This window comes from Mesoplodon bidens, assembly GCF_964165515.1.
Source record: "Mesoplodon bidens genome assembly, chromosome: 11".
In the NCBI taxonomy this organism is placed as follows: Eukaryota; Metazoa; Chordata; class Mammalia; order Artiodactyla; family Ziphiidae; genus Mesoplodon; species Mesoplodon bidens.
In genome coordinates, this window is record NC_138167.1 from 44,136,273 (window position 1) to 44,157,825 (window position 21,553).

Below are 21,553 nucleotides of genomic sequence, written 5' to 3' on the forward strand. Positions count from 1 at the left end.
GGGGGAAGGGCAGGAAATAGGTCCTTCAACTACAAACTGCATTTAGTTTCAAGTCAGAAATGCTATTGTGACCTCAGCCTAAAGGAAAATAGTTCTTAAAAGGGGTAGATTCTTGCCAACCTCAGAATGGGATGATTTAGAGCAACGTAAACAACAGACCCTGAATCAAAGAGTTTAGTGGGAACTGCAGGTTGAGGAAAAGAGCTGCTGCCAACAGTTTAGATCTAGGACCTAAAAAAACTAAGTTCACGTAAGAAGGTGGTGGCACTCTGGCACCAAAAAGAACTCAAAAAGAAAAGTCCAGAATTTATACACAGCCTGGGCAGGAATTGGGGGTGGCAGGGAGAGGGGGCAAGGAGAAGGGAAAACCCAACCAGAAATAAATACTGTGTTAAGGACTCCAGAAAAGGAGGACCACATGGGGGAGCTGTAAGCTACTAAAAAAGTCGAGCACCAAGAAGTACCTTTGGATGTGGTGATTTTGGTCAGCCCTTAAAACATCTGACTTCCTTCCAAGCAATCCTTTAGGGAGTATTCATTAGGTAAAGAGGGCCTTCTAAAATCAAGAACTAGATAAAATAAAAACCAGGTTTCTGGGGGAGATGGTATCAGCAAGATATAAAAAGAGCTTACTAAGGAAAGCTGGACCACATGATAAAGGAGCATCTAGCAACCAACAAGAAAAACCCTATCTGGACAATGAAATTTGCCCCCCTAGTCCTTCATGCAGACTTGGGCCATGTAACACTAATTCACAGCCCCAATATGAGATTGAGGGACCACGAGACCAGAAGTTAATATACTGCAATATAATTAGGTTTTTTGTTGTTGTTTTGTTTTTTAAGCAATGTAAGCCAAAGGGGACACGGGAAAAGGTCACCAGGAAAGAAATCTCCACACTGGCTTTCTAAGTCCTGGTAAGAGCATCATACTTTCATTACCCTGGCAATACGCATTCAGGCTGAGTGGAAACTATCAGAGCCCTTCCACCGTTTTACCTACGGCATTTCTACTCTTTTATGGAGAGAGATCTTGGGATACGAAAAAGAATGAGGCTTCAGGGAGATCAAGCACAATCTTAGAAGACTGAGTAAATGTAAAGCATAAATTGCTAGTCCTGACTACTCACTCATGTGATCTGCAAATTTAAATTCTCCCAGAGCATCTATTTCTTTAATCTGATAAAGTGAATCAGTGAGTTACAGTTGATCTTAAAGGTCCCTTCCAAATCTACGTCTTTAGTCTTTAATCCTCTAATTATGACGGGGTTGGTGGGGAGATAAAGGTAGGCGGGGAATAGAAGGGTAAAGGGACCTGGTTGAGTTAATCAGGGTTGACTTAGGATAACTGGACAGAATCCTGCCAAATTTGAGGCAATGTCACCCCATTGGTTGTTCAAGATTTATCCAACGTCAGAGGGAGAGGGGTAATATACTAGTTCAGAGGAATGCAGACAGAAGCCGGCAAACTTTATTAGACTTTTCCCAACTTGCCTCCCCATTCTGGGTAAAGAAATAACTTCTTTCCTTCACAGCACAGTCAACTAAGGTTCTTACTGTGGCAACTTTATTACAGCTAGAAACACAAATCTGGCCAAGAAGGCTGGCTGATAACCATGAAAAAAAAAAAAAAAGGTTAATGGAGAAGCTTTTATTCATTAACACAGAGCCTAAAACATTGTTATATTGCAAGGCAGAATAGAGCTACAAAAAAGTAACAGAAAGAGAAAGAAGAGCAAGAACTGTGGCTCTAGATAAAGAATTCAACAAGTCAGACTCTGAAACAGGCACTCAAGCAGAAACGGCCTAAACCTAAACAGTTTACCATTGCCCCTGCCCCCACCCTGTTATCCCCCAAAACAGTAAAAAGGAAACGGTCACAAGCTCACAATAGTTTGGTTCTCACCAATGTTAACAAAGGGAAAACAAAAACAAAAACAAAAACAAATACTTGAGGGGGTGCCCCAAGATATATGCAATCAGTAGGGAGAGAATCTCTGTTTCTCGCTTTTCAGTTTGTTAGTTACACATGGCACGGCAGAGGTGGTGGTGGTGGTAGCTGAAGCCCCGGCACCCTTAGCAGCAGACACAACATTTAGAGCCAGGAGAGGGATGGGTTTCATGCCAAGCAGACTGGAGACACAAGGGGCGGTCGGAAGAGGGTTGGGGAGGCTGGAGGGTGCGTCGGAGGTCCCCGCTGTGGCGAGCGAGGGGGTGGTGGTGGAGGAGGAAGAAGAAGAAGAAGGGGTGGAGGGTTGAGAGAGGTTGATGCTGAGGTGATCAGGGATCGTGACGGAGGCTGCCTGGGAGGAGGGTTTAGCGTTTTCTAAACTGTAACAGAGGAAAAAAAGGAACAAAAAAAAAAAGGGTGGGTGGAAGGGAAGACCACAAAAGGGAAAAGTACAGGACAAAATCCGCTTCAGTTATCAGTAAGTGCCTCTGGTTGCCAATTAGGAAGACTTAATATCAACTTGCGACAAGCTGTCTTTTATTCTGTGTCCCACCCTCTAAAAATGTATACTTTGCCAAATTCCATTCCACAATGCTATTTAAAACTGCTATGGTGAAGAAAAAGCTGACAGACTGAGAAAAATCACACACTTCCATACTACCTGACACACTGATCCAACCCAGAACGCAGAGAGGAATGATTTCAAGCAGAAAATGAAAGAGTACCCATGCACCTCCGAACAAGAACAAATGTTTCACTCACCAATCACTTGAGCAGCTTTCGGATACTAATGCACAGAATTTTTAATTGTTTTTTCTGTAACTGATATTAAAGTTTGCTTCTACCGCCACAGCAAACTAACCAAATATACCAGGATGGAAAGGGACAAGAGCCTAAGTAGGTCACTCATTTCAAACTTCAAAGATTGTAGCATTTTCAATGAAAAATGCTGAGAACAGAAGCATATATAAAATAAAATAAAGCCTCATTTCTGGTGATGGGGTGGGAGAGAAAAAGACTCTTTGTTTTTAAACTGACCGTACTTCTCATATAGACCTCAGAAAACTGGAAGAGACAAACTTCAAGCACTGCTGAAAAGTTCAGTATAATAAAGTAAAGCTACCACTGCTACTCCTAAAATAAGCTCTAAATCACAGTGATGACCTGTAGCTCCCAAATGCCTGCATGTGTCTATGGCAGAACTGCAGGCATTTGCTGAAGTCTGTTGGACATCCTACGGCTCAAGATTAACTCTTCAAAGGCAGGGAGGCTCCTCTCAAGACTCCATTCTGTTTTCCTAAATCCAAGGACAGTTGCAATCCATAAAAAAGGTGCCAAAATCAGTAGAAATGCTCAGGGTCCATTACTGAAAACAGAGAACTCTTTCTTGCCTAGTATTCATAATACAACCAGTTTGCTTTCTGCATTCAAACTGGGCCAATATGAGAAAGTGAAGAGTTATCTTGTGCACACATAGTCCTTGCTTGGTGTTAAATGAAGCTTTAAAAAGTTTTGACCCAAATCCATAGCTTGGACAGTTTCATTAAAAAGGATGATCTTGAAAAGAGTGACTAAAATCAGGAAACAAAGGTGAACCAAGTTCTGCTTCCTTACAACTTAGCCACTGACCTAGTACAGGGGTCAGGCAAGCAGGTTACGTGGAAGCACTATCTGACAACATTCAGGGCAGGTCTACCCAAGCAGAAGAAAAATCGCTTAGTTTCCAGCTTCCAAGAACATGATTCTTGCCTCTTAACAACCCACCACCCCCATTAGAAACAAGGAAACAAACCTTTGCAAACAGCCTCCATGCAAAACTAGTAACTACCATTTCAGTCTGAACAGTAAGAATTTGACATCTTGGTAGCTGAAGAAAGCAGATCTAGACACAGAAAAGTCTTTTCTACATAAAGACTAGAAAATACCTCAAGGCATGAAAAGACATAGGCAAAAGTCAGAACCACTACTGGGGAACTGATAAATTCTTAACCAGGGGATAAAAGACCATGGAATAAATACATGATCTGCATAAGCATGGCAAAAAATAGATCCCATACTTACGAATTCCTTTCCCTTGCACTAGATTCGGGAACCCATAAAATTTTTATGCACAACAGAGACCAAAGAACTGTGACAGAGGTAAATAACAACTAGGTAAAAGTCTGTATAAAAGGGGTAGCTAAGTCCCTTGGGGAATGAGCTGCTAACACTGGTTTAAGATGTTAGGAAGCGATTAAGAACATGACTTAAGCCCATGTGCTGAGAAAGCAAGCAATACAAATGCCTTGTAGGATGCCCACTGGACTGTGAATAGCCCTGCTACAACTGTGTGTCTTAACATTAGCTACGTTTGGATAAAAAAAGTAAAATCTCAGAAAGTCATTAAGAGATGAGATGAGATTGTGGGGGAAAGGAAAATACTAAGCATTTCTGAAACATCCAATACCTGTACCTCTCCTTTTCCACAAGCTCTGAACAACGGAACACACTGGCAACTTGAGAAAAATGGATGTTTTCAGAATAAATGGTAATGACTGCCTGCCTCCAAGAAACTGTCTTGCTGTCACATAACTTCATTATCCTTATTTCAGTTAAGGGTGCTTTGGAGCCTAAACCCCATCAGTGAACTATTAGTCTATATGACATCTACAGCAAGACCCGCATCTGGTTTTAAGTTGGTGCTCCAGCCAGAGCAGTCCTACTGGTGAAGACATGCTCCATACCTTCCACTCCCAAAATCATCAAGAAGTCAAATGCAAACAATCTATTCCCTATCTCCCAACCCCATGCAAACTTATTACAAACTGGTTTCTTTTTCTGCTACACTAAGGATGGGTGAAAAGTAGAGCTAGACTTTTACCTTTTTCTTTTGCCATCTCTACCCTTCCCATTTCCATCCCCCAAAGAATCCCACACTTTACAGTGTAACTTCCCCCAACACACACATTACTTGTGCTGGCATGAATAACACAAAAGATAGGGAACCCTTACCTGACATTGATTAGATATTGAGCCAGGCTAATGCTGGCAGCAGATCCAGTGATGGTAACCTGCCTATCAGTAGATCCTTCCACTGGGTTCGCAATTTTGATCTGCGCCCCAGACATCTGACGGATCTCATTGATTTTGGCGCCTTGACGCCCGATTATGCAGCCAATCAACTTAAGGGAGAAAAACAACAAGGCATACCAAATTAAGAGTTGCATGGTTAAGTCCAAGAATTCCACCCCACTCCTCAGGCTTCTATAGCTTGGGTCCACAAACATGACAACGGAAACTACTATCTGCATCCTACACATTCTACTCATATACTCCTGATTTTAAAAACTGAGTTATAGATTATATCTCAACTCTTGCCCTATTCTTCTGTCTGATCACTACAGGTCAGAGCCAACTCTAAGCTGAATGACTCCTAGGAGCATTAGCTCATTTCCTCAGAGTACTAACTCCAAAGACAAAATAAAGCAGAGCAAACATGATGATAAACCTAGTTTACCAGAGATAGGGATAAAAATAAAAGTATATTCTGTTTTTGGCAAAAAAGATACCTTAACTCATTCTGCCATGATTCCTACTTCACTATAGTGACAAGACTTCTGGCTAATTTCTAACGCTTTTGCCTTGGGAAAAAGTAAAAAATTGGTTAACATTTGCACTGTCCAATACTGTAGACACTAACAACGTGCTAACTAAACACATGAAGTGTGGCCAGTAAGACTGAGAAACTGAATTTATTGTTTTATTATTCTCAACAGCTACACGTGGTTAGTGACTACCATGTTGGATAGTACAGACAGAACATCTAAGGACCACTGCGTTAGGGATAAGGCTTCAGGTTCTACAAGAAACAAAGGCAAATGGGAATTTCTATTTGAGACAAAAAGGTTCTTTCTGGCTCATCAATTTCCTCAATTTTTACTTGAGATTTTATATAGTTTTAAGAATTTAATTTGGTGTCTACAACCCCATTTTCTTAAGAGTGGCACAATGCCGTTGAAAAGACCTCTATTCTTTAAAACCAATTCTCTTATTTTCATCCCATGCAACCCAACCATATACCTACATCGTTTGGAATGGTGAGTTCATGAGAAGTAGTCTGAGCAGATGCATCCAAACCTGCTAAAAGACAGAAGAGAGCAAAGAAGTTCAATGCACAGCATACAAACTCCCACTGATTTGTACATTAACCTAACAGAAGGAAAACGAACTGGAAACCCAGCATTGGCTGTTGGGATTCATCACTAACTTGGAAGCCTCCAAGGAGGAAAGAGGGGGAGAGGGGTGTAGAAATAATGCTGGAAAGGTTCCTCTGTACACACAGAAGAGGCTGATTTCATGCCATTTCCTGCAAAGCCCAGCCTATTAGGGTGTAAGGGGATGGAAGCAAGGGGCAAGGGAATGTGGTATCCTCAATTCTCAGGACCAAAATCTAAACAAGTACTTCTGCACTTCTCCCCTTTTCTGGTTGGATTTCCTGCTGTTGTGTTCCAATTTTATCTCACCTGATGCTATCACCAGCGCCTATATCATGCCTGTTATTGGGTACCATGGACTTTTGGCACACATGCAGAGTTGCTTTAAATATACCTATATCAGATTAACACCCTCCTAACACACCCTTACCCCTAACCTACACTTGAACGTCAGTGAGAATGAGATGGCAGTAAGGTGTGGGAAGTTCATTTCTCCAGATTTATTCCCTGTCTTTTGCTCAATTTGTTCTGGGTTTTGTTTTCCAAAGAAAAAGAAAAAAAACTCCTATCAGCAAACAACCCATACCCATCTGACACCTGGACTAGACCAGACCAGCTGGCTAACTCACAAGTCCAGTCTTGCTCTCAGCTGTGGCTGCTAAAACTCAGCATTTTTAGAAGGGGGTAGGCCAGATCCATCAAGGGACCCTCAGGGGTACCAGGCCCACCCCCGCTTTGCTCTCTCAGCTCCTTTCTGCCATGTGCATGTTCTGCTGGTATGTCATGGGCAGTGAAACAAGACTCCCACCAGTTTATTAATATAACAGTAGAATACTACAGATTTTTTTTTTAATCATTACCCCAATAGCCTTTCACCTCTGGAGAGCTGGATTCAATGCCTGTTAAGATACAAGTGAAAATGAGTTTGGTGGTCTCATCCTAACCCTATCGGACAAGTTATTCCTTATATATATATATTAAAAAAAAAGCCCAAAAAAACAAAACAAAACAAAAACAAAAACAAAAACCACTACACAATTTGGCACAAATGGATTGTTTCTACCCAGGTCTATGAATAGCTGGTGGAGAGAAAGGGGGTGCCAATCAGATCAAAGGGGCAGCAGTGAGGATGGGTTAGAAGAAATATCAGCCTACCCTTTGCCTGACAAGCATCCCCAGACCTCACCCCAAACCTTCCAGGGCCTTTTTTCTCTTTTAGAATAACTCACCCCAAATGAAAACCAAGTTAACAAACACATTACCTCCTTCGGTTTAGCCATAGAAAACAGGCAAGTTTAAACCAGCAGGATGCTGGGTAATGAAGTTTGTTTTAAACAGATGTCAAACTGAGACCTTGGGGCTGGCCTCTGTCTTGTACTACACCTTACAGAAATAAACACTGAGGTATCCATACCACTGAATCCGGTGTTGCCATGCGTCATGGGAAAATGAGACTGTTGCATTGCCAACTGGTGCAGCTTGGTCAACTGCAGGAAGGAAACAGAAGAGGCTGGCATTAGAAGAGCAAAACAGTCAGGGTTCAAGCGCATTCAAATTTGAAAATGCAGAGCTCCTGATCCCCAAAGTTGGCTACTACTCAAACTATGACAGAGGGTAAGATATGGGGCTGGTATCACCATCCTGGGGATGGGCACAACAAGAAGGTATGGGTTAGAAATAGAAAGGGTATCAGTACAAAGAGAATGAGCGCATTTGGGGTGTGTGAAAAGACAAGCAGCAGCACCCGCCTGACAACCATCCCCCTGTGGGCTATTTAATGAAGGTGTTTGCAGCCATTGCAACAGTTGCCCCAGGAACAAGCACAGACAGGCTAGGAAAACAAACTGTGCAGTGGTGCTAGGGAAAACACACCATGCAGGGTTCTGTCAGTACTGGGAGGAGGGAAGGAGATGAGGGGGCAGGGAAACTACAAGGAGGAGAGAGATTAAGGTGAAACCAAACTGGGTTTTGCACACCCCCACCCCATGATTTCTACAGCTACTTTCCTTCATCTATATAAACTGTCCTGGCTGTTGTAAAACCATCCCTCTTCAAGTCTACTTCCCCTCCTGGGGGCTATCACTAACCAAGAGCCAATCTTAACTTCCCAAATCTAAAGCTCAGCACCTGAAAGAGTTAGTAAGGATAGAGAATAAGTGCAGAAAGAAATGCCCTTAAAGTCTAAATACCAGCACTTTTTAAGTTGCAGTTTTTAGTGACAAAGAAGGTTTTATTGAGTTGAATTCCCAAATATTCAGCTTCCTATCCCTCCAGATATGTAAATAAGCCCCTTTTCCCCACCCCTCCAGATGCTTTTTAAATTGTCACCTCAGACTGAGGCATACACAAGGGCAAAGCCAACCTCCCAACCCCCATCCCCTGCCATGGAAAGGACTCCATGCAGAGATGCACAGCCCACTGTCAATTTAAACTGTGCCCTGGGATAACAAATGACAGTATACCGTGGAACATTTCTCTTTTAGAGTAATCTGGAACATGGGAGAAAGTAGAATCTAATAATCTGCCAGATTATAATTTCCAGGGATTAAATGGCAAAAACAAGGTGCTACTATGTCCTGATTAATTATTTAAGGACCAAAATATGGAGTTCACCTTGTGAGGAAAACAATACTGCAAATGTTTAAGACCCAACTCACTTCTGCCTACGTGGAGAAAAGAGACAATTTTGGATGGGAGAAGGAACTTTTCAAAACAAGAAGTGAAAACAAAACTTACATCTGGCTGTGGAATGGCATACTGTCCTTGAATGGTATAGGCCTACAAAAGGAGGAAAACAGTTCCTATTAAAAACCAGTCACGGACAGCCACCCAGTGGGGGGAAAAAGACAGATTTCAACTAGCCAGGAAGCCAGAGTTGAACTAGAGAATAGGGAGGCCAGGGGTTGAGGCAGTAGATGGTATCTCACAAATAGTCAGACCTGTTGGCCTTCTTTAAACCCTAATATGATGGCTTATTCCAGGATGCCTATAAAGGGAGCCATGTTCCCTGCAATCAAAGACAAAATAACACATCTGTTTCTTAATGAAAACGTGGGAAGTGGGATTAAACAATGCCTCGACTGCCCGAGCCCCCTTCCTTCTCCCTGTGTACAAGATAGCCTAGAAGGAAAATGGTCTTTCCTCAGCCACCCCAACCCTTCTACCCATCATGGTGACATGATTTTTATCTGCACAAACCTACATGGCATGTTTTGAAACATTTCCCTTTTCCTATCTTATTTTTCTCTACATCTGCCTAAAGACCTTAAGTGCACTGGAAGCTAGTTGGGTCCCTAGCACTAGGGAGCTGACCATAGGAACACACACACACAAAAAAACCACTGTGTTCTAAGTCCTGCCTTCTCCCACCTCCCCTCCATAAAAGGCACTTGCAGCTCCCACTACACCCTCCTCCCCCCACACCATAACCTCCCAAAAAGGGAGCTGGGTCTTCAGGGCAATGGGGTGGGGGACAAGGAGAATCAGGGAGGGAGGGGAAGGAAGGAGCAGCTGGTTCACAGGATGTGAGGCTTCTCACATCACAGTGGCCAGTACCCCCAAAAGTGCACCCAGGTTGGGGTGGGAAGGTGAAAATGGGGTAGGAGGAGTGAGACAGGGAAAAGGGGTTGAACAAAAAAAGAAAAAAAAAGGAAAAAAAAAAAGAGAGTTGGTGTTACCATCTGGTGGGCTACGCAGCCTGTGTGAAATGAGGTGGGGGGGTCAGTCCAGGTCCCCGTGGACAGGTGGTGTCCACAGCACAAAAATCACCAGCGCCACTGGCCCCCCGCGTGTTGGCAGTCTCGGCTGAGGCGGAAGGATTGAGTGAGCCTTGGAGACTGAACATCCCCTCTCACCTCTAGAGGTGGTCCCTCCAGGTCAGGGTTGAGGCACATGGACGGGGTGGTGTGGGGAAAGCTCGCACTGTCGCTGCCTGTGCTGTACCTGTCCTGTGGATAAATAGAGGATTTCAGTCTCCAGGGCTGTCAATCCGGCACCTTGTCACCAGCATGAAATTCACACAAAAAAAGTTGTTTAATTTTTTCTTTTCCTTTAAAAAGGAGCTCACAACACAATTTGAAACGAGCTGCAATCAGTGAATTAAAAAAAAAGTTACCTATGGTGGCAGATTTCACACTGCACAATTGGGCTATTTTCAGTCAGAATGAAGGGGTGGGGCAACAGAGCTGATGCCAGCTCCTGGTCAGTGTGCGATTAAACTGAACCCCTACAGAGCCCACTTTGTCACAGAGGAACAAAAGACACAGGTCCATCTGTGGACACTGCATGAACTGGTCCATTTAAAAAGGCCCATGGGAATAATCCAAGACAGGGCCACTCATGGAAGAAGAAGCTGCAAGTTTTTAGAGGGTGGTCAATTGAATAAAGGGGAGGGAGGGAAGGAAAGCAAAGAGGTAAGAAGGGGTGGGTAGGAAGGGGAGGGAACGAAAGGAAAATGAAGGAAGACTTGTAAATGGAGAGGACTGCTGCTGTGCAGCATGGACTCTAGATAATCCCAAGTGGGAGTGGAAGAATCCAGAAGAGTAGGAACTTGTAGTTCCAGGGTAGAAGGGAAAACTCCTAGAACTAAACCTCCCTGCTACACTGACTCTGGGCCTGTTTATCCTGCCTAACTATCCAGACTCATGGAGAGCCCTCTGACCAAACCAGTTTGTACAAGGCTAGTGTTAAAAGCAAGGTACTAAACTGTGATATTATTAATTTCTTGTGAAAGCTTCCAGAACTACAAGACAACCTAAGTCCCCCAAAACTTGTTCAGTTTTATGACAACTCAATAGAATATGAATGAGATGGACTTTAAGTGCTTCTCCAGTTCAAATATAAGATGGAACTAGTTGAATATCTGTGCGTGTAACAGGTCAGCCCCATGTAGGAAAAGGCACTTTGAGCACTATACTTGTTTAGGCAGCTACCAAAATGAAAGTCACTATTTCAGCCTGAACCTCAAGATTTTAAAAACTAACCTACCTACTCCTCAAATACTAACCAAAAAGCATAAAACCATGGTGCTAATCAGTGCCCTCTGTCTTAGAAATCTAAATTCAGTATAAACCACGTGCCAAGGATCCAGAGTTTAGGTGGGTGAAGGAGGAGAGGCCAAAGGGGTGCTTTGGTGTTCTTACTCTAACACCAAAGGTCACAGCCCCACACAGCCCAACATGCTCTCCCCCTTCTATTCTTAGACACTGAACCCTTACCCCAGCTGATTTGTTATGCCATGTGGGTTCAAACCAGTGTTTATGAGGTTAAGAGCCCGGGGACAACACACTGGAGTTTGGGAGTGAAGGGGTAGGAGTAGGGGAGGTGAGGTGGGGAGAAGGGGAAGTTTGTAGGACACTCAATTTCAGGACCCCCAATTTGAGACCACCATCCAAGAATCTCTTTCAGAGGTCCAACTCTTTGCTACCTTTATTCAGACCTCTAAAGAACACCCCACACATGAAAAAACATGGGATGGGGTGGGGTAGGGAAAGAAGTAGTGACACCAAGGCAATTTAATCCTTTCTTCTAACCCAACCCACCTTAAATTACTAAGTAAATTACCTCTTCCGAGTGCCTACAAAACTCCCATTGCCTGCTAAAAATTAAATAAGATAGCATTCATAGCTTTCTCCAGTACAAAAAATAAATAAAACTGAAAGCAGGTCAAATTATGGCCAGACTACAGGTTTCAGCAAGCATGCAGAGTGGCCTGGTGTGCTGCCGGCAAAGTTGACATTTCAAACATAATCCTTGTTCACCTTAACCCACCAATAAAAAATTTCTTACCTGACCACCTGCAAAGATGACTGGAGAACTGGACGGCTTGGGCCGGTACGGGATGGTCACGCCCTTCGGGGGGGACTGGGAGAGAGTCAGAGGGGAAAAAAACAAAAAGAGATAAGGTTTCAAAGCTGCTTCAGCTGTGTGGCTTAAGCTCACACAGGTCAGTTAAATTAAAAACTGTATTATTTCCATTCCCTCACCTACCAACGTTGTCTCTGGCTAGATCTAATCTCAAATCATCTGCAGTTATTTGCCTTTAAAGCAGTAAGATGGTCCGTGGACTACACAGCTCATACTAATTCTCATCAAGGCAGATTCCCCTATAATAATTTAGGCATTATTTCCATGTGTTCAAATAAGTCTAATTAACATGAAAAACCTGTATATGTACATATGTACGCTTGAGTTGGTAATTAAGATCCTACATTTTGGCCTGAATAGGAAATAAAGCCAAAATAGGAAATAAAGCTCCCAAATGTTGCACCTAGGATAATATAGAACTGTCCATAAATAGTTCAAAGGCTCAATCAATATTTTCCTAAACTCTACTTGAAAATTCTACTTTCCTTTCTCACCAATATGGGACCAACTCCCTATGACAATTCTAAAAAGGTTTAATTCCCCTTAATTTTGCTATTCTTGTTAATTGAACAGCATCCACTAGAACCTCATAAGTCATTCAGAAACACCATTATGGATACTTTTTTTAATATATATATACCATTCTGAATATAATCCTGCCTCATAACACAGAAATTAATTTAAAGAATATATCAAAGTTGCATGTAGCGAAAATATTGTAATCTGAAAGGCAATTTAACTTAGCTTCTCAGGAAACCAGATACATCTTTTGTCCACTCATTCCTAGTAGTGAATCTTCCCCTATCAACTCTGCTAAAATCGCTGTAAACCAAATGATCACCACTGCTTAGTTTCTATTTTTGCTTGGACTATAAGAAAAGTCAAAGCTGGGGGAAGGAAAATATGAACTCAGGGAACCTCTTCCCCACCCCCACTGGAGGCTTCTAACAGCCTCACCTAATTCTAGTCTTACTAAATATAGACCAGTCTGTCTCCCTAAATCACCCTCCCCCCATTCTCAGCATGAGCCTGAGGGCTTACCTCCAACATGACCACGCAGATCTGTTTCACACACTCAATGATGGACTGCGGAATGCCAGCAATAGTGATGGCCCGCTCAGTTGAGTTGGGGAGCATATCCCCTGCCACCTGGACCTGAGCCCCTGTACTCTTTGGGGGTAAAAAAATTTAAAGATCAGAGAAAACAGCTCATACTCTTCAGTATCTCCCAGCAGAAATCTTAAAGAGTCTAAAACTCAGTAGACACTTATCCCATCTCCTATCTTACCCTTTTTATCCTCCCTTCTCACTCTTCCCTTATTCCAGAAAAGACTGTTTAATCACAGTTACAAATTAGCCTCTGAAAGCTGAAAATAAGGCTGAATAACAGCCTAAATTTAACCTGCTCTCAAGAAAAAGGTCCCTCTAGACAGTTTCCTCTCAGCTAATGATAGCTCTGTAGGCCATCAAACAAAATACCCACAAATATCACCCACCTTTCATTCTCTTATTTAACAAATGTTTATATCAAGCCCATGCTATATGTGCCAGGTACCACCCCAGGTACTTGGAATACATCAATGAACAAAATCAAAATCCCTGCTCACATGGCATGTACAAAAGGTTCCCAAAAACTACAATTAGTTTTCCTTTAGGAGCCATTCAAATTTCATTCCAACATCCAGTTCAATAACTTCCACATAAAATAATAATAACTCCCAGATATAATTAAAAGCTTCCATAATTTCATGTAACTTCCATAATTTAAAAGGGAGAGTTACAACTACATCCCAATACACCTTCGTTTTCCCCTTGCTCTTCAGGGATCTGGCCAAGAAAAATATTTGATATTATTATCGATCAAATTTTAAGCTCTTTAAACATAAAAAAAGATAATGTAGTCTCATGGAAAAGTTGCCAATGGGTCATATGCAATAGGTGGAAATTCTGGTTAACTTTTCTGATTTATTGTTGTTAAAATATATGAAATATAAATATATATATATATATATATATATATACACATGTATCAAATTAGTCTTCTAGGACTATTACTTTAATAAAAATCTTCATCTCAATAAACACAAACTTTTCCTAGACATAGTAAAGGCTAACAGAAGATGCAGATTTAGAATAATTTACATTTCAAAAAGAAAATGAGCACAAGTTACCAACCTCACGTATTTCCTTGATCTTGCAACCACCTTTCCCAATGAGAGAGCCACACTGACTAGCAGGGACCACCAGCCTCAGGGTGACTGGGGGTCTACTGGCAGCTGTGCTATTGGTCATAGAGCTGCTGATGTCCTACAAGAGATTAGTCAAAACATCAGAAGAATATAAAAGTTTAAACAGATCCCTGGGAACCCATAACTGCTATGAAAGAACCTTACAAGGGACATATTATGTCACAATCTGCATCAACAAAGGTTCAAATATTGCCTCCCCCCAAAACCCTATTTCTGAAAAGATAAAAAGGCCTACAAACGTCCTCAGGTTTAGCCCTAAATATATTTTCCTTCACACCGGGGGAAGTGTTCTTGGTAGACAGAAAACTTACTTTGAAAATTAAAGTTTTCTCAGTAAAGTAAAACAATGTTGAAGACAAAATTAAATATTAAGAGATAAAACAATGCAATCCACATTCAAGTAACCAATTCTGTTCTCTTAGAAAACTACATAAAGATTAAATACTGTACTTCCATTTATCCTTGTCTTAATTTCTTGGTAATATTACCATTGTACAGATAATGAAATTGAGGCTGAGTACCTACCCCAATCACATCTAAAAAGCTGTAGGTTTTAAACTAAAGGACTGTATTGGTTCCAAAGCCCATAGTCTTTCCCGTTACAATATGCTGCATCTGAAAGTCATGGCTTTAAACTAGTTAAGTTTAGCCTTCTGAGGATTAAATGGTTTTAGCCTAATCTCTATGTAGTAGCTAGACCTGGCAACTCCTCAAACATAAGCCCCTAAAGTCAAGAACATGTTTCTTATTTGTTAAAAGTATGAATAGATTCTCTGAATTAAAAAAATATATATTTATTTGGCTGCACCGGGTCTTAGTTGTGGCACACAGGCTCTTTGGTGCAGCATGTGGGATCTAGTTCCCTGATCAGGGATTGAACCCAGGCCCCAGGCGCTGGGAGCTCAGAGTCTTAGCCACTGGACCACCAGGGAAGTCCTTAGAGTTTCTGAATTTTTTTAAAGCTACAAGCTCTGGATTTGCAGGGTCTTGCAGATCAAAGGATAACATTTCTGATCTTGGCAAGGATAAGATTTCAGGCACCATTAAGGCATCAAGCAGCAGCCCCGAAGCTCTCCTCTGCCTGCAATGTCAATTGCATGATTAGCACTATTACTGCAGAAGTGGGAGGAAGCTGAACCTAGGGCAATGGTTGTTCAGCATTATAAGGTTGAACTGGACCTAGGGCAATGGTTGTTCAGCATTATAAGGTTGAAACCAGTTATTTAAAAAAACAAAACAAAACACTTCCTTCAGTTAAAAAATCTCTGGTATTGGGCCTCCCTGGTGGCGCAGTGGTTGAGAGTCCGCCTGCCGATGCAGGGGATACGGGTTCGTGCCCCGGTCTGGGAGGATCCCATATGCCGCGGAGCGGCTGGGCCCGTGAGCCGTGGCCGCTGGGCCTGCGCGTCCGGAGCCAGTGCTCCGCAACGGGAGAGGCCACAACAGTGAGAGGCCCGCATACCACAAAAAGAAAAAAAAAAAAAAAAAAAAAAAAAAAAAAAATCTCTGGTATTGATATTTTGCTTCTGATCACTTATAAAACGCATTCCCTCCCTCCAAGTATAGCTCTGACACAGTTACCAGATTGATTTTTTAAAAAATATATAACTGCATCCAGGGTTGGGAGATACCTGTACTTATGGAGTATATTAGTGTTCAGAAGGGCTCCTAACGAAAGCATGTTAATTTAGTCCACTCAACTATGAATTAGGGGACATAATTACCAACACAGTGGTGGCATACCTTCAAAACTGCTGGTTAAGAAATAAAAGATGCTGGGTTTTCACACATTTTTTACAGAGTCCCTGATAACAGTCAAACTATTTGGGAGTTTTTCTGGGGGTTTTTTATTCAAGTATAGTCAATATACACTATTTAGGTTTCAGATGTACAACATAGTGATTTGACATTTAAATACATTACAAGACGATCACCACAGTAAGTGTAGTCACTGTTTGCCACCATACAAAGTTAACCTCCCATTACTTATTTTGTAACTGGAAAATAGGGAATGCTTCACAAATTTGCATGTCATCCTTACACAGAGGCCACGCCAATCTTCTCTGTATCATTCCAATTGTAGTTTATGTGCTGCCAAAGTGAGCACTCAAACTACAGTTGGGGGTTGGGGGTGCCGACATCCCACCCCAGTCAGAAGTCCATGTATAACTTAACTTAGCCACAGTTCTGCATCCACAGATTCAACCAACCTCTGATTGTGTATTCTACATTACATATTGTGTAGTACATATTTATTGAAAAAAAAAATCAAGAACAAGTTGACCTGCACACTTCAAACTCATGTTGTTCAAGGGTCAACTGTATTTTTCTACCGATTAAAGTGACATCTCTTTTTAATTACAAATGGTCCAATTTGGGGGATGATGAATGGGAGCAAAGAACCCATTTACAGAATTTTATGATCTAGTCTGTCCTTGAATTTTAAAAGCCCTTAGAAATCATTAAACTATCTAGAAGCACTTAAAAATAAAGAATGAGGGGCAGGGAACAACAAACCTCTTCCAGTTTGTCAATGATCATAGCAAAGGCTTTGAAGATGGCATTAGTGGGTCCAGCCAAAGTGATAATCCTCTCAGGACAATTCCCTTCTGAGATGTTGATACGTGCACCACTCTGGATAGGAAACAGAGCCAAAAGGTTAAAGAGACAAAAAGATCTGAGCATACACACACACACACAGACAAATATATAATCCCTCCTAAATAAGATGGGCAAGAAGCTGCCTGTATACATGATCCTGACACAAGGCAGTATCGACATCACTTCAAATATCGCTCCATATTTGTCCTCAAACATGAACTACAGAAGCTGCTTTAAGTCTTGAATGAACTGAGACTTCCTAAAATTACATTTCCCAGCATACTATTTGTCATTACAAATAACTGCGCCAGAAAAATACCAGCTTCTCCTATTAAGATCTCCCCCTCGGGCTTCCCTGGTGGCGCAGTAGTTAAGAATCCTCCTGCCAATGCACGGGACACAGGTTCGAGCCCTGGTCCAGGTGGATCCCACATGCCGTGGAGCAGCTGAGCCCGTGTGCCACAACTACTGGGCCTGCGGCTCTGGAGCCCGTGAGCCAGAACTGCTGAGCCCGCGTGTCACAGCTGCTGGGGCCCACCTGCCTGGAGCCTGTGCTCCGCAACAAGAGAAGCCACCGCAATAAGCGGCCCGTGCACCGCAACAAAGAGTGGCCCCCGCTCGTCGCAACGAAGACCCAACGCAGCCAAAAATAAATAAATCTAAAAAAAAAGAGAGAGAGAGAAAAAGATCTCCTCCCTTCTGGGACTTCCCTGGCGGTCCAGTGGTTAAGACTCTGCGCTGTCACTGCAGCGGGCGCAGGTTCGATCTCCGGTCCGGGAACTAGGATCCCACATGCCGCACGGCCAAAAAAAAAAAATTCCCCCTTCTAATCTCTCATTAAATTTTTTTTTGCTTTTGTTTTAAAGGTTTTTTACTTCCCAAGTTAACAGTGCTTTAACACCCCCCAACCGCAATAACTCACCTCCTCACGCATCTTCTTAACTGATTCTCCTTTCTGTAAGAAGAAAAGTCAAGAGTGACTTCCAACTGCTATTTAAATGCAGACTGACTAAATAGTAATTAGAGTTGAAGTGATGTCTTACCTTCCCGATGATACTGCCAACTTCCTGCAATGGAGAAAACTAGTGTCAAATATGAGGAAATTTGAAGCGTTCTTATCACAAGAAGTAATTTTTAACAGTCCAAAGCAATGGAAAAACTAAAATTTATTGGGAAAGGGAATGGACAGGCTTATTTTCTTTGCTCAAAATATAAGCAAAGCTATCAAAGAACTGTGAAGAAATAATGGAGTAATTAAATGCTATCTTTGTTTAATATCCTTTTTTAAAATACCAAATATATCACCCCACCTTAAAGTTACCCCAAAATTGTTTGGGCAGGGGAAATCTACCTATCACAAGCTATGGCAACATCCAGGACAAAAATCTTATCATCCAGGTATGAGACAGTCTTTGGCTCTAGCCTCTGGCTAAGCCTTTCCTGCTCAGTGGCGCTTCCTAGTAAAGTCTGTCCGTTTTCCCACTACACTCTCATCTACTCCGCTAGAGAAGAGTGCTAAAGCCAGACACCCCACAGTGCTAATCTGATGAGCTCCGAGATCCATGCCTTCTCTTCCTGGGCCCTCCCCTAGCAGTTACTATGACCCAATTTCCCAAGCTGGTGCATACCTTTCCATGCATAAGTAGCCGGATGGTGAGAGTGACATTTAATCCACCTTCAATCACACCGGTGTCCATGTCGAGCAGTGTTCTGAGGAGCTGGACGTTGAGTGGTCAAGTCTTTGGTCACTGGTGGGGGTGAAAGCCAAAAACTGAAATGAAAACATGACAAAAATCACAGTAGGAAAACAAGAGAAGCATTTCCCAATGTTACTTTAACCATTATCAATGTTTTCTAATGAACTCTTTTCCTTAAATGACAGTCTATCAGTTGGCAGGCTTATATACATCCAGCACAACTGCATTAACAGCTCAGGTTCTGTTACAAAGTATGGAAGGCAACTTTCCAGTCTGCTCTCAATAACGGTATGGTTTCCGCTGACTCTCAGGATGTGAAAGATTCCTTCAATTGGCAATGGTTCTAAGGGAACTGCTGAACGTGCACCAGTTGTCCTTCAGCAGAATAAGCTTCAAGAGAATACAGAAACACCTGGAAATCATGAGGGCAAACCTCAAACTAACCAACTACACTGAGGGCAACGACCTTTTGCTTCCCTGTTAGGAAGCAGCTTGGGTTGAAAGCTTGAGAGGACACATGTAAACGTTCTTACTGGCAGCAATTTCTAGGTAAAGAAATTGAGAAGCATCTCACATTAAAATTTTGAATGTCAACAGATGCCAACAAATAATTTTTAAAAGATTTAAATCAAAAACCTCATTGAAAAAGGCATCTGAAATGCCTTCTATTGCAAGCTGGGTTCCATATTCCCCTTTGGGAAATGACTCAATACATTAAGTGCAGCCTGAGTCCTCTTTTCCCAACCTAACTTGATAGTCACTCAAAATCTGAAAATTTTCCTTGCTTCTGTGTTAACCTGTTACCACTCAAGTCTTCATTCAAATCTAATAAATCTTAAATTTTCTTCCAAAGGAAACAATCGAAATTAAAACTGGTACTGCTAAAAATTTATTGTGTAGTTGTTTTAAACAACAGCAGTAACAAGCCTTTCCTACTGAGGCCCTTTCCCCACGTATCCTCTAAAGCAATGTTCCTAACATTTCTGCTTTAGAATAATTGATTACGTGTAGAAAGAATGTTTTTGGATATACCTTAGCCTACAACACCTCTTTAGGCCCTAAGAGTGGTTCTCCCCAAAGTTGTGAAATTTCTCCAGTGACATTTTTAGTATCCATCCCTTCAAAACAACATCAGTGATCTCTCTCCTACAGCCAGTCTTCCTCCTTCACAAAACCAGCCACCGTTTTAACTTTGCTCTAACACAAAGCCCATATCCTAAGTATTTAAAGTTTTTAAGTGGCTGCCAAACCATTCTGTATATGGCAAGCTGCCCTACAGCTACCTCAAGTGAGTGACTGAGGCATCCCCAAAGCACTTCATTCCCCCATTTCCAGAATATAATTAATTGCTGGCAAAATCCCAGAATTCAACACTTTTCACTCAAGGAAAAACAATAGTGCTGGGGGTGGGGGGAGGGGGAACGGGGAGACAGAGTTAAATCTGTGCGGAAAACTTTCTTTTTTCAGTAAGACATGGCAAAAATTTGGCAGTTTAATTCCTTATCCCCACTCACATAATAAGAAGCACGTTACAAATACCACAATAAATGCAAGTTCGAAAGGGCAAGAAAATTGAAAACCTATTTGAAGCCATTTCTTGAGGTAAGGAACAAAGGTGCATTTCCAACTCCAAATCATCCAAGAAATCCCTGTCATATTTCTCTCCTGACTAGGTCAACGTCAGTGTACCCAATCCCAGGAATCCAGCTGTTAATCCTGCAGTCCATTACCCCTTCTCCTATAAATAGCTCGGTCTGGGTCTACAGCGGCAAACATTTTGTAATTTCAAAATTCGTTACCCGAGAGAACGTCCTGCATAACTCGGTAACTGGGAGCCCGTCTACCCCTTCTTTAACTCCACAGCCCCCCTCCCCTTGGTCATCCAAGCATTTTCCACTCAAAAAATGCACCCCCCTATCCCTCCACTAGAAAAGACGGGAAAAAAAAATAAACGGTTCGGTCGGGGGGGGGCGCTGCGATCCAGGGGGAGGAGCCGGACTAGTAGCGCCTCCTCGTGTGGCTGCGCCAGCGCCTGACCCCCGCGGGGAGCCGCGCTCACCCGCCCGGCCAGCAAGCCGGCCATCGCCTCCCCTCACCCGCCTCAACGAACAAATCCACCGCCGCCCCCCCTACCGCGCGCGCGCCCTCCTTGACTCCTGCGCAGCCGCCACCGGGAAAAAGCGGGGGGGGGAGGGGGAGGGGGAAGGCCTTTCGCGAGGCCTACTAGGCCTCGCCGGAGCCAGGGCCTCGCGTGAATGGCCGGCCAAGCAGAGTGAGGAGGTAGGCGCTCACGCGGGACTACGCGAGGTCGGGGCTCGTGACGAGGACCGGAGCCCGCTAAGAAAGATGGCAAGAATAGAAATAGAGCTATAGCCGCGGGCGGAGGGAGAATCTTGAAGCTTACCTGCAGGCGCGAGGCGACTGAGGGGAAAAGGGGAGCGGGCGGGAAGGGGAAGGGCGGGAGGCCGGGGGCGGAACAATAGGGGCGGGCGGGAAGGCGAGGGGGGCCCCGCGGGCGGGCGGAGGAGGAAGGGGGGGGTGGAGGAGGAGGAGGAGGAAGGGGGAAAGAGACCCCGGGGCGGGTGGAGGGCGGCGGAGGGCGGGCGGGCGGGCGGAGGGCGGGCGGGCGGGAGAGGGCGCAGGCTGCGGCTGCTCCGGCTGCTGCCTCTGCTGGTCTGGGAGGGGGACGGGGCGGAGCGGCCCGCTTTCAACCCCGCGCACCCTCCGACCCCGGAAGCGCTAACCGCCCCGGGGGCCGGCGAGGCGACTGCGTCGTCCAAACTCTCCCCACGCAATACGGACGGCCTCCCAACAGCCTAGAGCGGCTCCGTGGACAGCGCTGGCACCAGCGAGACAACTGGTAGCAGACGGCGAAGTTCATGATAGAGCGGCAGCGTGGGGGGGCAGGGAGGAAACTAGTGTCCCCTAGCGGGCGGGTTTGAAAGCCCAGGCGTAAGTGCGGAGAGAGCTGGCAGTCGCCATGGATAAAGGAGACAGG

General features: G+C 43.5%; 1 protein-coding gene across 2 annotated transcripts; it reads right to left on the reverse strand.

Moving 5' to 3' along the window:
- Window positions 1-1,544: 1,544 nt before the first annotated feature.
- Window positions 1,545-21,276, reverse strand: PCBP2 (poly(rC) binding protein 2). Of its 2 annotated transcripts, XM_081249403.1 has the most exons (15): window positions 20,960-21,276; window positions 18,487-18,629; window positions 17,902-17,925; window positions 17,781-17,813; window positions 16,775-16,891; window positions 14,184-14,315; window positions 13,050-13,178; window positions 11,931-12,005; window positions 9,998-10,090; window positions 8,880-8,921; window positions 7,558-7,630; window positions 7,004-7,042; window positions 6,014-6,069; window positions 4,942-5,111; window positions 1,545-2,330 (listed from the first exon to the last, which is right to left on the reverse strand). In XM_081249403.1, the coding sequence occupies exons 2-15, from the start codon at window positions 18,553-18,555 to the stop codon at window positions 1,979-1,981; spliced, it is 1,404 nt and encodes a 467-aa protein (XP_081105529.1). In that variant the 5' UTR covers window positions 18,556-18,629; window positions 20,960-21,276; the 3' UTR covers window positions 1,545-1,978. The 2 variants fall into 2 exon arrangements, with proteins under 2 accessions (XP_081105529.1, XP_081105528.1); XM_081249402.1 differs by lacking the exons at window positions 8,880-8,921; window positions 9,998-10,090; window positions 17,902-17,925; window positions 18,487-18,629; window positions 20,960-21,276 and having other exon boundaries at window positions 17,781-17,877.
- Window positions 21,277-21,553: the final 277 nt, after the last annotated feature.

Coding starts and splice junctions, on each gene's coding strand:
- PCBP2 (XM_081249403.1), bottom strand. CDS start 18,555: ATGGACACCGGTGTGATTGAAGGTGGATTAAATGTCACTCTCACCATC. Junction 8,922..9,997: donor TGGAGGGACCACCTCTAGAG/GTGAGAGGGGAT, acceptor CTCCTTTTGTAG/GCCTATACCATTCAAGGACA. Junction 2,331..4,941: donor CAATATCTAATCAATGTCAG/GTAAGGGTTCCC, acceptor CCTCTGTTACAG/TTTAGAAAACGCTAAACCCT.